General features: G+C 44.5%; 2 protein-coding genes across 4 annotated transcripts in view; one reads left to right on the top strand and one right to left on the bottom strand.

Moving 5' to 3' along the window:
* Positions 1-15520, bottom strand: part of vangl1 (VANGL planar cell polarity protein 1) — a 47404-nt gene that overhangs the window by 17785 nt on the left and 14099 nt on the right. The window contains exons 2-3 of the mRNA XM_023828914.2: positions 11718-11987; positions 4537-4660 (exon numbers count right to left, since the gene is read on the bottom strand). Coding sequence (XP_023684682.2) covers positions 4537-4660; positions 11718-11788 — 195 coding nt within the window. The 5' untranslated portion in view covers positions 11789-11987. The remainder of the gene's footprint in view (positions 1-4536; positions 4661-11717; positions 11988-15520) is intronic.
* On the top strand, positions 8132-15358 carry LOC111852702 (uncharacterized). 3 transcript variants are annotated; one of them, XM_072700296.1, is made up of 5 exons: positions 8357-8650; positions 11161-11208; positions 13301-13724; positions 14688-14792; positions 14895-15358. In XM_072700296.1, exons 3-5 carry the CDS (start codon positions 13322-13324, stop codon positions 15185-15187), a joined length of 801 nt encoding a protein of 266 aa, XP_072556397.1. In that variant the 5' UTR covers positions 8357-8650; positions 11161-11208; positions 13301-13321; the 3' UTR covers positions 15188-15358. The 3 variants fall into 3 exon arrangements, with proteins under 3 accessions (XP_072556396.1, XP_072556397.1, XP_072556398.1); XM_072700295.1 differs by lacking the exons at positions 8357-8650; positions 11161-11208 and adding an exon at positions 8132-8264; XM_072700297.1 differs by lacking the exon at positions 11161-11208.

Raw genomic sequence — 15520 nt, 5'->3', positions numbered from 1 at the left:
AGCATTTTATGAAAGAGAATAAACCGTATTTGTATGTCGGTTCATTGTCAGACACTCTGGCTTTTCTGATCTTTGAACAAGCCATTCAGCCGATACGCTCATTGCATTTGCCTGGTAGCACGTGCTGCTCTGCTAGTTTGCGTGCCAGTGGCCCTCAATGCGATTGGACAAGATGCTGCAATCAAAGGACCCATAGAGTGCTCGAGGGACCAGGGTCAGTCAGCAATATGTCCCGTTTGCTGGGTGTGAAACGGAGCAGACGGACTCCCCCCTCCATTTAGGTTGAGAGCAGATGCTGCGTGTGTCAGCGCCAGGGACTGCCGCATTTGCGTGGAAAAGGGGACAGGAAGCAGGGCAGGCGAATGAGGGGACATCAGACTGACGATTCATGTGTGAGGCAAGGGGACCTTTGCAGCTCTTCACAGTATCATTAAAGATGTACAATATATCAGTACTGGCCGACATTCGTTAAAAATCAAGACATTGACATTGGTCTGATGTGTTGATCTTGGTCGATATTGTTAGCTCATAATTCGATATTAATCAATATTCAATGTTAGCAGCACAAGAGCTAAAGACGCAAGTGTGAAAATAATGGAAGTTATTGCATTGGGAAATAATAGCATTGCATTCAGTCATCTTCCATTTTGAAGAACGGGGAATTTTATTGGCTCATTCACCACAAGAACCTCGCTACCGTCTCCATAGTCGGCACTACTGTGGTAATGTTTCTCTGCCGGCATTGTATGATGTGGTTGCTTAGAGTTGTAGAACTCAGAGCTTAGCCGAATATCAGTGTTGGTTATTGGTATCTGCAATGTTAGATGAAAATATATCTGTGCAGCACAAACCGTAACCCTTAATGGTGTTTCCATGCTGCCCCCGAGTCACTCGGCTGCATATTATTCGTACAAAAACCGTAATTCCACAAGCGCTAGCTTGATCGAAGTGATTACGGGAGTTGTCTTCCATGTAAACACAGGAGGCCCTCATGACAGGACGGTTTGTCTGATGACAAGGTAAATATGTGCCAAATTTGGGTCATGCCCTCATGAACAAAGGGGGGAGGGTAAAAATGAACTTCAAAGACTGCTGCAGGAAGTCATGAGTGAGTCATGGGTGAGTCAGAATGAGTCCCACTAACCTTCTTTGTGCATAAAATTACAGATAATGGGTGAAGGGGGCGCCAAGTTCGGTGGGATGGGGCTGTGGACACACACCAGTTACACACGCTACCAGGGAAAGAGCCTTCCTGAACAGAGACATGCACAGGAGCGGCAGGGAGATGACCTAACGACGCCGCAGGAATAGCGTGCGGAAAGCCACACCCGCCGCTCTCTCTGCGGCCAGGGTGAGGCCGTGCGCAGCTCAGAACTACTCTCCGAAGCGCCCCGAGACTGTGTCAACCGCTTTGCCCCATTCCAGGCCTGTGCTCTCACACTCCCTGCACCTGAACGAGTCTCCATTTGACGGCAAATCCCTTGGGCTCAAATTCACATCCTCCATGAGCCTGTTACACCATCCACCATATCCTACAATGGACCGCTTTCAAAAATGGGATTTGCTTAGAACAGATCACCCAATATCTGTTTAGCCAAAGCACCATATATCTGTTTAGCTATAGGTCTTGACTTGGCTATAGGCCAGACTGCAGGCTTTGAACCCTGGTGCCCCCCCCCCGCCCACGCTACATCAAGTCTCTCCCAGGGCTGGAAAACACAGACCCTCTAAAGAGTTCCCCCCTGGTGTTAAATTACAATCCATTCATGACTCTCGGACGAGGGTGATCTACAGAGATGTATGGGACGAGAGGAAGGGTGACCCAGGAAAAAGGGAAAGACAGGGACACGAGTGACAGAGCGAGAAAGAGAAAGTCAGAGAGGATGTCGCACCACATTTCTGCATCAAACAGAAATCTCACACAGAGACGTCCTGCTTACAACCAGACAGCAGTAACATTCATGCAATTCATGCCTCAGGCGGCCCATCTACAAACATCACATTTATTTGCTTTTATCTAACACGACATAAGAGGTGCTCCCTGTTCATACAGATTTTCCAGATGTTTCACAGATTGCTCAGGTTAAACTTGAAGCTTAAGAACATCAGACAATGGTCCTTCTGGGCGCCTGGACCAGCAACCGTGAAGACGAAGGATCCGTCATAACAACTGAATGACCCACCGCTCGCAAACTACCATTACCACCTCTAGCATTGCTGTCAGCTCCCACATGTTCATTATCCATGACCGCCACCGGATAACTATCGTCATTCAAAGTGCCGTGTAACACAGAAGTTCTGCAAGCTTCGTGCCAAAATCCAGCTACCTTCACTGGATTCACTGCATTTAGATACATTTCTGCAATTACACAAACGTAGACACTCTCAACCCTTCACTGGAGTGCAAAAAATAAAACCATAAACTCCTCAGTAGGAACATCTACAAGTTTATATTGGCGGGGGCATCATCTTCCTGCATGTTGCCATAGGCGCAAACGAGCTTGAACGAGACACGTGAAGCTCTGCTCCAATGCACACCGTGGGTGTGCGTGTGATTCGTGTTTCAATCTGAAATCATCCTGAACGCAATGAAAGCTCATATGAACAAGCTCATATGACAGATCCAGGTGAATCTGTACAAAAGCACTGCATCTAGTAATAACAATTACGTTATTATTACGTAAAAACACTGCAACTGCTGTTTTGTGGCAATCACGCTCAGTAACAAAACTGCATATTCTTATTCAGAAATTCACAAGAGCACAAGTTGGATTCATTCTCTCTCTCTCCCTCCCTCCCTTCATTTATGTCTCTCACCCTGTGAATGAAAGCCAACTAGGTCAGTCAGGCTAACTGTCTCCAAACCAGCAGCCAGCATGCGCTGGAATCTCTAAAAAGAACGACAGATTAAAAAAAAATTAAAATTACCCCTGTGTGTGGCTCTACATCGTACCACTTCTCCGAGCACGATACCTGCCAAAGCTGACCCTTAGGATAAAAAAGACCATCAGATAAATGTAAAGAATGAGACTGAAAGGTACATTTACCTACAGCTAGGGTACAACTGGCGGGCCCTTGAGGGTTCGGCCCCAGTGGCAAGCAAAGGTACAAATTGGCTCTCTTTTTTCTGACAGTGCAGCGTGAGCCGGATTCCGGGTCTCTGCCAGGACGGGACCCAGTCATTGGCTTGACCGGGAATGTAAGCTCTATCAGCCGAGGTCACGGCCCAGACAGGAAACCCCAGAGAGCCCCGGGACCGAAGCCTCTCTCTGAGGCCGAGCTCGGCGAAGCCCAGCAAGACCGGCGGCCCATTCATCAGAGCGACCAGAGTCTCTGCGGCCCTCTCAAGCATCTACATCACAATAAATTAGCAGAATAGCTCTTAAGAGCCCAAGCAAACAGGCTTCCTCAAACAAGGGTGTCTAAGCTAGCAGTTAATGAACGACACCAACAGAGATAAAGTGGGTTAATTTGCGGCTAAAGCACTGTTGTTTTTGGCATTATAAATTAATTTGGCTCTTATTTAGAAACAGAACACTCATTTATCTCTAAGAGGGAGCATTAAACTCTTTCTCATCCTAAATACGAAAACACTAAATTATACTGTGCGCATTGGGAATGGAGAAATTTTAAACAGGCTTTACGAAAAACCCAATTCTCCGTCATGGAAATACTCATCCATCCTCTTATCCTGGGTAGAGTGGAAGGGGCCCTGGGGCCTGTCCCAGGCAGATAGGGCACTAGACCGGGGGGGGGGACCTTAGATGAGATGACAGTCCATCACAGGGCACACACGCACTCACACATGCACAACTATAGAATACGGGCAACTTAGAGGCACCAATTAGCCTAATGGCATGTCTTGGGAGGGGGGAAACTGCAATCCCCGGAGGAAACCCGGGCGATGGGGGGAGACCATACAAACATCACACACACACACAGAGTGGGGGGGGGGGGGGGGAATCAAAACCCCGAACCTGGAGCTAGAGGCAGCAGCACTAAGCACTGAGTGACTAGACCTCCCATCAGGGAGATTTAGGTTTTTTTTATTTGCTATACAACGTACAATCTATTCCATCTGGACAACAAAATGTCACCGATTTCTCATGGGAATGAGAATGAAAACTACAGAGCATGATCCTGAAAAAAAAAATTAAAAGTTTGCAAAAAAATACTAGGGGATGTCAGGAGTAACATGTACACTAACAGTGTTTATGACTTTGCCTGTTTCCATCCAGCTGTCCACATGAATTGTAACATTGTAATTACAGCAATAACCGTCTGCAGGCAAAACTGTAAAACTGTAAAAACTCAGAGCGTTAACAAGACCCAACCGCTCTGATTTGTGGAGGGATTAATGGGCTTTTATTGCGCATGAAGACACTTTTATTTACACCAAGGGTGACCTCATCAACAGAATCGCCAGGCAAACAATAGGCAGGCCAATTGAGATCGCTTCCTCTGAGAATTCGCTGCTGTAGGGGCTGAGACAAAGAAAGTCTGTCTTTATTCCCTCGGTAAGTTTAGCAGACCCACCTGGACCTCCTCTCCGCGAACGGACGAGTCTCCCAGGAGTGGTTCAGCTGGCGGGGCGTTGATGGTGACCGACTTCTCGGAGCGGCTGCCGTCTTTGCTGCGTGACTTGTGTCGGCTGCGTTCCCTGGGAGATGTGGAGATGGAGACAGGTGAACGGGATATAGATGGAAAGGCAAAGAGGAGATGATTTACACAACAAACAGGGGGCAGAGCTGCACACACCCCCCACCCTGGTCTTGAATAAATATGCAAAAAAAACAAACACACTCACAATAAAATATTTTTCCAATCAAAATGGCCAGATTCAGCAAAACACAAGCACACAATATACTGAACAGTCAACAAGAAGAACATATTTCTCAAGGAAAGTGAGGACCACGTCACTTACGGACACAACCTCTGAAAGCCGTAACAAAAGCATTTCTGTATCCCGTTTCTCACACTGTAAGGCAGAAGTAGAGAGGAGACCTGAATTTCTTCCCTGGAATACCTCCTGAACACCAGTAGATCTCCTCCTTCCCCAAATGGGATTTCTTTCCACACGTCATCTGCTTATCATCGCTCGTCTTTTTTCAAGCTTTCGGGGCTTGTGTTGAATGACAATCCTCTCACATTTCCTCAGGCGACTCAAAACCTTACTAGCAAATCATCAGGTGCAGAGGCATGAAGAACGTCACTTCGCAACAGCAACATCTCACAGCCGTCTAAACACAGGCCCATTGTTCTTGAGGTTTACAAGTGAATTAAGCCATATTTAGCATATATGGCTTGGAGACCAGGACGGGAAGGCACCAGTCTACGGGAAACGTCGAGGCCAGATAACCAAAAGGAACAGACTGAAAAACTGAAGAGAAACATTCACAAGCACAGGCAGCACCACGACCAGCACCCAGGCATCTTACAGACGCAGAAAAATTTTAGAGACCACAGCACAATTTTTTGTTTCACTCATTTCTCAATTTATGACTGCATCTGTGAATAATAAATATATTTCTTGAAAACTGCAGCCTGGTTCTTCTCTGTGTCTCGTTGGTGTTATGTCTCCTATTAGCCAGACACACTCACTCAAGCTATGGGGATTAAAAACAATCATTTCCAGTGTTGTGTAGCTCTTTTCGGGTCTGCTCCCAGTGGCTAGAGGGGATTCCATCACATGACTGAAGCTGAAACAGCACCCCATTCCTTTAAAATGGTCGACACCGCACTACAGTGTACTCGACCGGGGTAAACAGCCATCGCCAGGTCCATAGAGCGTTAACCTCTGCAATCTTGGGCTGGCATCGCCCATAAGATTAGGAACAAAGCATATAGGCCAGTAGCTAGTAAAAAGGTTGTTAAAAATAAACAAAGGGGGAGAAAAATAGGTTATTCTAGACAGCTCTGCTAAAATCCATCCATTGTCCGAGCGCTTATCCCATACAGCCTATCCCAGGATGAATAAGGAAGGAGGAAGCGACTGGGAAGGGGTGCCAGTGTTCCAAAGGGCATGCATGTGCACAGACGTACTCTCACTACAGGCAAATTAGGGGCACCAATTAGCTGAAATGGATCTATTCAGAGGAAACCCACATGAATCCAAGGAAAATCCCACACACCTCAATGCTGGAGGCGTTATCCGTCTGTCACCCACTGATTCGTCATGCCGCCACAAAACAGCCAAAAAATCTAAAGCATGTACTGCAGCACAATACATTATTGAAAATCAGGCAAATGATGTTATACACATAACTAAAAAATCCTTGGCCCGCGCCATAAAAAAAAAAGCTTCAAACAATCAATATCCAATATACAAAAATAATTTTCTGATTATGGACAATGGGAAACAGATTCAGTTTTAGATTCACTATTTGATTAACTGACGCTATGGAATGTTATGGGCAATGTAAGACGAGGTGCACACAGCTGGAATTGATGCGATTTATGTATACAACTCATACCATAAATCTGGGAGAGCAGGTGGAAGCAAAGAAAAGAGAAAAAAGAAAAGAGGAGCTGGTGTACTCTGTCAGGTGGTTCCGGAGCAGAAGGGCTCACAGTGGTGCAGGTTTTATACAAAGCACTTACCTGAATTAGCGTATTTTACTCACATAAAGGGTAATGACAGGGAGAACACAATAAAAATGAACAGCAGAGGAGTCATAAGCCCATGTGTCGGCTGAATTAGGTGTCGTTAAAGAAAGTGGGTGAAAACGTGAAGTGGTGTTTGTTCACATGACAATGGGAATGAAGCTTGAGAAGATCAAGTCCAGACCAAGCGTTTGGCTTTCCAAGACGGTCGTCCCACGAGGGGCCCTTCGGTACAGGGGCGGATTGACTCATAGACCTAAGTCTCCCTTAAAAATAATAAAAAGTCACCACCTCATCAGTGATTAACCTCTCTCACTGGAAGCCTGGTGGAAAGTGCCAGATCATCACTGAATTCCGGGGTTAAAAAGCCACCAGCCGCTTACTAAGAATCCTCTTACTACACATCGGCATCTAGCAGCCTTTGACAGAACTGAACACTGTTTATGTGCTCAGCTCAGGAGAGCGATCCACTCCACACCACAGAACTCCTGAAGACTATGAGAATACGCTCGAGACGACCCAGGGAACAGACCAACAGACCACCAGATAATCCCATGGCTCCACCAGACCAGCACTGAGGAATTCCCATGGTGTGTGACAGGGCTGAAGAGCAAAGACCTGCGGCAGCAGCTGGCAGTAAATAACTTCTTGAGGACACGGGAGAGACAGCGGCTCTCAGGCGGACGTGTCAGACTGGCCTCTCTTCCTCAGGTGGATTCCAGTCCTGCGTGTCTGCATGCATGTTTACCCATGATGTACTGGGACAGGAAGGGGGTAGTCAAGAAAGGCCACAATGCCCAAGCGGTTTTTTTTTTGAGATTAAGGCTGACAGTCATGGCACTAGGGAGGGGAGAGATGCTTTAAGGGACGTGGTCGAGCCTCACAGCCGCAGTGAAACCCTCAGACTTCACATGAGCACCCTGGCATGGAGCCCAGCGGCAAGCGAAGCTGCTGATCTGCTCTTTAAGGCACCCCGTGCTGCGAACTCACCAGCACCGGGCCCAAACTTCCTGGTACGGCAACCCTCCAGCACCCCATGAAAAGTTTATGGCTTATACAGGAAATGACACAAATCCACGTGCTGCTGTATTACAAGAACAAGACACCGCAGATCTACATCAGACCCTGGCATCATTTCAATTATACTTGCGATTTAAAAAAAGACGCGCGTTTAATAAACTTTTTCGGGATGCGGTCTCTTTAACGAGTCACCAGCATACAGAGTTACAATGGCAATTAATTATACAGTGAAAACCTGTTCACGATGTCAGCTCTTAACTGCCCTTCGGCAAGACTGGGCACAGACCATCGGGCTCGGAGGGGCGCACCTGGTACATGAGACGTAAAGAAGGTGTAGACAAGGTGGCTGGTGACAGACCACAAACTTACATGTCAATTCTCAACACATAGGATCCCTTCGAAATGCGAACTCAGTCTGCTAGCGCACTATTTAGGGATATCAGGAAAAGGAGATCGGTCCCCCCCCCCCCCCCAATCCAGCGTTACTGCCTCACTCGCTATGCAGTGCTCGTCTGCACTAGGCAGCTAGGGTGTATCATGATAGGGTACAAAAAGAAGTGGAAAAAAAACCATTCCATTCCCAGGGAATGAGCTCAGAGGGATGGACTGAATGGCTTCCTGTACTCTGCTTCCACAAACAGGTGACAACAGCAATGATGGGGGCCGAGAAAGATAAATGGGTGGGGGGGCGGGGGGTTGGCTTTCAACATGTCCCAGTCTGAGAGTTAGATGACAGCAGCTGCAGAGGAGCAGCACACGTAGGTATGTGTTTGGCAGCAGACAGCACAAGTGGGTGTGTCAGATAGGACACAGGAAGCATCCATTCTTAATTAATCATTAAAAAATAGCCCCCCTTACACTGTTTTTTTAACAGTCGAATTTAGTTTGAATTTCAAACATAACCGAAATGCCGGAAGGCAGTTTGAGCCAATGGAGTTCAGGAGCAGGCCTTCCCAAATGCCGGCACTAGTAATGCAAATGAGACAGCCGCAAGCAAGGAGCCAATTGGTGGAATCTGACAGCCGGGGTAAGTGCCCTCCTCTCGGACCAATGAAACGGTCCCTAGTGCAGAGCGGCGAGCCAGGAGTAACCGCTCCTGTTCTTGCTCACAGTTTGTGCACTTTTTGGCCTGCAGACATCTGAAGATCCAGTCGAAGTAGCTGAGAGAGACTGGCAAATACAGGCTAGTCACTACCAGCCTGTGCTTTCTGTAAAACAATGTAGTCAAGGGAGGTACTCAACATGTATTTTTATATAAAGAGGGCAGGGGAGGTCACATTTTATACCAATCAGGTATTGATTCAAATTTCTGGACATAGTGTGCAAAGAAACTGCTTTCTACCTCTGCTGGAAAGTTTAACCCACAACACAAAAAATCAGACACAGAACCTGGAGGCTTTCAAATATAACCTGACAATATCCCCCTGTTAATGTTTCTGGTTCTACATTGTTTTTTTGTTTGTTGTCCTTTGTCTTAACACTGAGTTATTTACACATCCCTTACTCGTACTATAAATCCACAATGTTTACAGCGTTAGTGCCTTGGGTGAGAGGATTCACACAGAATCTGTCGGCAGTTTGTGTCGCGATAACACAAATTAACAGTATTCAGACTCAACCACTTTGAAAACATGAAGAGAAAAAAAAAAAAAAACAAGATCACATTTCAAAGGCTCATTTCACACTTCAGTGTGTGTGACAGTAACCTGTAACAGAGTCCAGGGCAGCTATTAGGGAAACTGGGACTTGGGACCCCTCCAAGCATGTCGAGGGAAATGTAATGGGAGAATTTGAAAAATTCTGTAGAACATTTTGAAAACTGGTCCCTTGGAGAATTACCCCAGCAAGAAATATGGTACTGTGCAAAAGTCTTAGGCAGTCAAAGAAAATGTTTAAAGCTATTTATCTAGGAAGTAAGGACAGAAAAACATTTAACATTATATCATATTCAATTTAACAATAACAGAACAAACAAAAAAGAAGAATTTCTTCTGTTCTCCAAAAAGTTACCGATACCTTGTTGGACGGCTAGAAGAACTCAGCCTTGGTTCCCAAACCTCTCCTCAGGGCCACCTCAGCCATTCTGTGTATTAGTTAAATTATACCAACAGCACAGTTAACTGATGTATTTATTTAAATAACCAAAAGAGGTATTGATTAGAAAAACAAGGTGCACTAGTGGTCAAAATATACATGGGTATGTTAAATGGTTATTGCAAATTTAGGGTTGATTTTAGGACAGGTTTTGAAATGACTAAGCTACAAAATAAAGTTTTACAGCAATATCAAGATCATTTAAACAACATTTTCTTTGGCTGCCTAAGACTTCTGAACAACACTGTACACATACATATATACAACTATACATAAACATGCACACACGTTTGTATCCATATCTTTGTGGGGACTCTCCATTCATTTCTATGGGCATAACCCTAATCCCAACAATCACAACCTTAACCCCTTCCCAGCCCTAACCTTAACCACAGGTAACCAAACAAAACACAAGACTTTTGGCATTTTTAGCTTTTTGATTACAGATTTTTGTAAAATCGAGATTCCCCTTGTGGGGCCCAAAAAAATGGTCCCCACAATGTAATATATACAGCCGTGGAAAAAATTAAGAGACCACTATATTTTTAAACAAATATGCATTTTTTTTTAATCCTGATTTGATCATGCTACTGCTGGCAGAAGGCTCAAAATTTCTAAGACAGCGGGACACAAGCATAAGGTGAAGCAGGAAACACTGGGAACGATCAGAAACCAGCCAGGTAAAGAGTAGAAGGGATATCCTAATGCCAGAGATGACTGTTAACTTATCCCATAGTTTCTCATGAATCAGACAATGGCATCAAGTGACCTTCAAAAGGAACGGGAAAAATTAAGTGCAGGTGTGAAGTTTGTATCAGGCTCCGAGAAGCAGGACTGAAGTTCCGTACAGAAAGGAAGAAGCCCTTCATTAATGAGAAACAGAAGAACCAGGATGCAGTTTGCAAAAAAAAAATGCATTATTGACAGACGCAGAGCCATAAACTGAAAAATGATTGAAACAAAAAAATGTTTTTTTTTTTCTCTTCATTTTTTCCATGGCTGTATATAACCCACACAAACAGGGCAAAACCTTATTGAATAACACAGGAAACAGGTATCCGAGTTGCCTCTAAAGATGGTCATTTATGGTGTGATGTGCATGCACACTAAATCCTGTTAGTCACTCAAAAAAAATATATAAAATAAAACACACACACACACACACACACACACACACACACACACACACACACACCACAGCTTCTAATTCACATGAACAGGAGCAGCATTCAAAGTTAACCTATTGCCAGCATGGCCTGAGTTGGAATTTTTCATCAGCAGGGGTCAACAACATGATGGACGGAATTATAATGGACATTTTCATTAAAATGCAATTTTTACCATCGACGTGGTATTTAAAAATCCTACTCTATAGAGCTGTTTTTTTTTAATCATGGACACAGGTGACTCTTTCCACAGACACATTTGTCTGTGTATGTGCAGGTTGGTGATCCCTGATCATCGGCAAGCAGTTAGAGGTGAAGGTAAAGGGTAAGCATTTACTTTTATGGCTGATATTATCTACGCCAGGGTTATTCAACTCGAGGTCCGAGCACTGCTGGTTTTCCAGCCTTCCTTTACCTGTCAGTCAGGTGTGAAGCCTCTGACCAATCAGAATCAGTAATTATTAAACAACTACCTGGGAGAACTGAAAACATGGCCTAGATTTGGAATCAAGGTCCAGAGTTGAAGAACCCTGATCTACGCGGTACCGTCTGTTGTACTGTTTCATGTTTATTTTCATAATGAATTATAATGGCTGCGGTTTGCTGATTTATTTCACGGCTTTGTGGCTGGGTCGACATAGCTGTTCTGAATCAGAGAGCTTCAGTACTCCCTACTACAAGGGAACTGAAAGGGAAGACAAAGACAGAGGCAGCAATGGAAAAATAGTGGTCGATAAATAATCCTTGGAAATGGTGAAATGCAAACCAAATGCTAGAGATGTAAAGGCTCACAGAGGAGGGAGTGGGGACTATAGAGAAGGAAGATCCGCTTACCCAGGCTTGTGGGAGCCCCTGGAACGGCCGGAGTAGTAGGAGTACCCAGAGTACGTTGACTCGGTGTCCATGGCGACGCCGTATGACCCCAGCGGGTTGGCTGAGGCGCCTGCGGAGACTGCCGGGGTCTGAATGCTGGGTACGTGTGGCAAGAGCTCGTGGACGGGTTAGCCCAATGAAAGGCGGGGTCGTGTTCAGGAGACGGGCGACGAACCCTGGGGGGTCTGTCTCTGAGGCAACCCTGGAGGCTCCCTAGGGGAAAACATCAACCTGCGGAAATACAGGGGGGGGAGTCGTCATTCATCCATGGTACTTATGCATTCAAGTTACGCTGAAACCAGCAGCTATACTGTTTAACATTTTATTTATTTAGCAGTCGCTTCCATCCAAAGTGACATACAATTGAGAGAACAGGGTCAGAACGTCCTGTTGGTGACACTCTACCAAGCCTGGGATTCTCACTGGCGACCATCCCATCAAAGTCACAGCATCCTAATCCAGTGCTTAAGGGCCAGACGACGTTTTTGATATTTTTGTACCAGAAAGACATAGGAAGAGCTTCAGCTCCAGGCTATAAAGTTTACAAACTGTCACTTAACCAAAAGCCAAGATGGCTCCCCCTGCCCCCACAAACACTGTACAATCTGATTGTGAAGTTTATTGTCATATATACGGTAAAACAACCAATTATACTATACAATAAAAATCTTACTCTAAATGTTCCATCTAAGTACAGCAGACACAGATCAAACCTAAGACACAATATTAAAAAACACAGAGTGCAATGTAAACATATAGTGCAGTAGATGAATATACATAAAATGTCAGTATAAGTAGATAAAAAGAAATCCCTCAAGTAGAGGTATATAGGCTGTGCAAAGTCTGCAGTATTGTCCTGTATATGTGTGTGTGTGTGCGCGCACATGTGTTGGGGGGGGCTGCTTACAGCACTCACTGGTCACAGGTATCAGCACATTCGGGGGGTTGGGGGGGCATGGATGCGAGCCCAATGACTTATAATTAAAAACTGTTCTGCAGTCAAGTGGTCCTTGATTTCACACTTCTGTAGCACCTCCGTGATGGTAAGAGTTTGTCATATATTTATAATTCAGTCTAAGAAATCTATATCATGTAAATATATTTATTTATATTGTACATATGTGCACACATTATATTTTTGGTACCTAGAGTTTGTGTATATATGTATCACATTATATAATTATTGCATTTATCATTTTTAATTGCAGTATCCTCTGCTTATAGAGCTGCCTTTCACTGTATACCCTGTGTATTCTTGGCTCCTCCTAACACGGAGCCACACACTGGAACGAATAGGCCCTTCCCACCGCAGAAACATTTTACAGGAACAGGAACTAGGCTCGATTGTATTTCCGGGTACGTAGTTCCTGGTCCTGTTTATTTAGTTCCTACTTCGGGGAAGGTACTTTTTATTCGACCGGGAACTACTGAGGTGGAGCTGATAGTAATAAACTTTGCTGATTGTTTGGCCACAAGCATAGGCGCCAGGTTATAAGTTAGGCATTAGTGCAGGGAAATAGAGATTTTTTTCCCAATCCCTGTAGAACGGTAGTAGTGGAGAAAAAATGGAGCAGATGGAAAAGTGCGCAAAATGGACCGACGAGGAGGTGCACGCGCTGCTGAGCATCTACGCCGAAGCCGACATACAGCGCGAGTTTGATTCGACCACGCGCAACGATAAGCTTTACCGCAAGATTTCGTCGCGTCTGGCCGAAATGGGCGTCCAGCACACCGCCAAGCAGTGCCGCGAGAAAATAAAGAAGATGAAGCAAGACTACAAAAAAGTCAAAGTTCACAATAACCAAAACGGCTCGGAGAGAAAAACGAACAAATGGTTCAGCATTATGGACGCTATTCTGGGTCACAGACCTGCATATTCGGGAAACGCCGAAACAAAGGAATCGGTCGCGGCGTCGCTGGAATTGACCGTGGACGACACGCAAGCCACTGATGTGTCATCTAAGGAAGGTATGTTTGGTTTTTCTAGCACGTTTAACATTTGTATGGAGCGAGCATCAGCCATTCAGTGTTCACACCATTACAAGTAGCGCAGTGTGTGTGCCGTGCCGGTGCCAGAGCAGATCCGACTGGGGGAGGGATCGCGGGGTGAGCGAACGGTCCGTAGCCACGCCCCTGGTGGAGGCCGGATTGGTTTTAGAAAGAACGACTTTATTTAAGAATAAAATAAAAGATGATGTTCTTGGAGGGGAGGCAAAATAACTCATTCGGTAGAGGGGCTGCGAATCTGTGTATGTACCTTCTTGTCGCTTTAGAAAAAAAAACCGTCTGCTGAATAAAAATATATGCACATGTGCCATACTTTGGCGATCAAAGAATGTTTAAAGCTATTTATATTTACAGCAAAGGTCCGGTGCTATGTGTTCTATTCACTTATTATGCTAACTGATTATACTTATCTTTAAATATTTCCATAATATCACAATATTCTGTTTTTGCACTACATTTACTTGTTTGCATTATGCATACTGTTTTTGCAATTTGGCACTATATGTGTTCTCCCTGCTGTATCCACCAGAATTTCCCACTGGGATCAGTACAGTACGTTTTAATCTTAATCTTATTTTGGTGTTAGGTGTATGTTAATTGTTTGCTCAGAAGAGGAGAAAAGTTATTTCATTGGCCAAACAAGATAGATCAAGGTGATTGAGAAAAAAAAATAAATGCATGTGTGTATATTGAAGGGTTGCTGTACATACTGGGGTGACTTTAGGAGGGTGACTTTTGAAATAACTAAGCTAACAAACTATGGCAGATGTGATATAGATTTGCACAAACATGAAGACCATTTAAACATTGTAACACTTTTCTTTGACTGCCTAAGACCTTTGCACAGTACTGCAAATAAATGTACCAACATGATCCATATGTTCAGGCTCCACTGAGTTTCATTTCATAAAATCTGTTTTCCAGATCATCTCTGTGAGATATCACAGTCAGAGTCCAGTTCAGCCTCTTCTGTCCCCTTCAACTGTCCACATCCTCTTTCTCCAATGCGGGAAACTCCGCACAAGAGGAGTAAGACTTTTACATTTTTTTGCCAACTTGTTGCACATAGACTTTAAAGACAAAACTGACACTGTATGCATTTTGACATGATAATGTTGATGCACTTGACAGGAAAAAGGAAAAGGGATCCCGATTTTCTGGAGGCCATACGAGAGATGACGGAACGAAGCTCGGATGTCCTGTGGCAGGGATATGAACAGCGCGAGCGGTATTTCCAGCTGCTTATTGATCACGATGCTCAAGAGGCGGCGCAGAGAGAAAGAGAATTCGCTGTTCTACGAGAGGAAGCTGCGGAGGCGCGGCAACAGCAAAACGCTTTTCAGCAAGGCTTTCTTGCCATCTTTGACCGGCTTGTCCAGGTCCTTGATAAACGAAATGCGCCTACGGCACCATCCCTAGACTAGATTTTTTCCTATTATTATTTTCCATTATTACGTTCTAGTACTAATGTTCTGAATGCTGTTTGTATATTGCATTTATTTTTATAAAAAATGTTCCGATAATTACAAATTTTGCAATTCTGAAATGTTCAGAAGCGTTACATCTTTTGTTGGTCTAATAAAACTATTCTTTTATGATGGAGTGGTGTCATTTAGTTTGTGATGTCACTGCCACAAAAGAAACATTCAGTTACATTTACGTAAAAGCATAGTTAAAGGTGTCATACAAAACTCTTTGTATTGTTGGCAATTAAAAGCAAAATAATGTACATGGTAGGAATGAGGCAGCATTGTTGA

Source organism: Paramormyrops kingsleyae, chromosome 16, assembly GCF_048594095.1.
Source record: "Paramormyrops kingsleyae isolate MSU_618 chromosome 16, PKINGS_0.4, whole genome shotgun sequence".
Lineage (NCBI taxonomy): Eukaryota > Metazoa > Chordata > Actinopteri > Osteoglossiformes > Mormyridae > Paramormyrops > Paramormyrops kingsleyae.
This window is presented reverse-complemented; position numbering and strand designations above follow the sequence as displayed.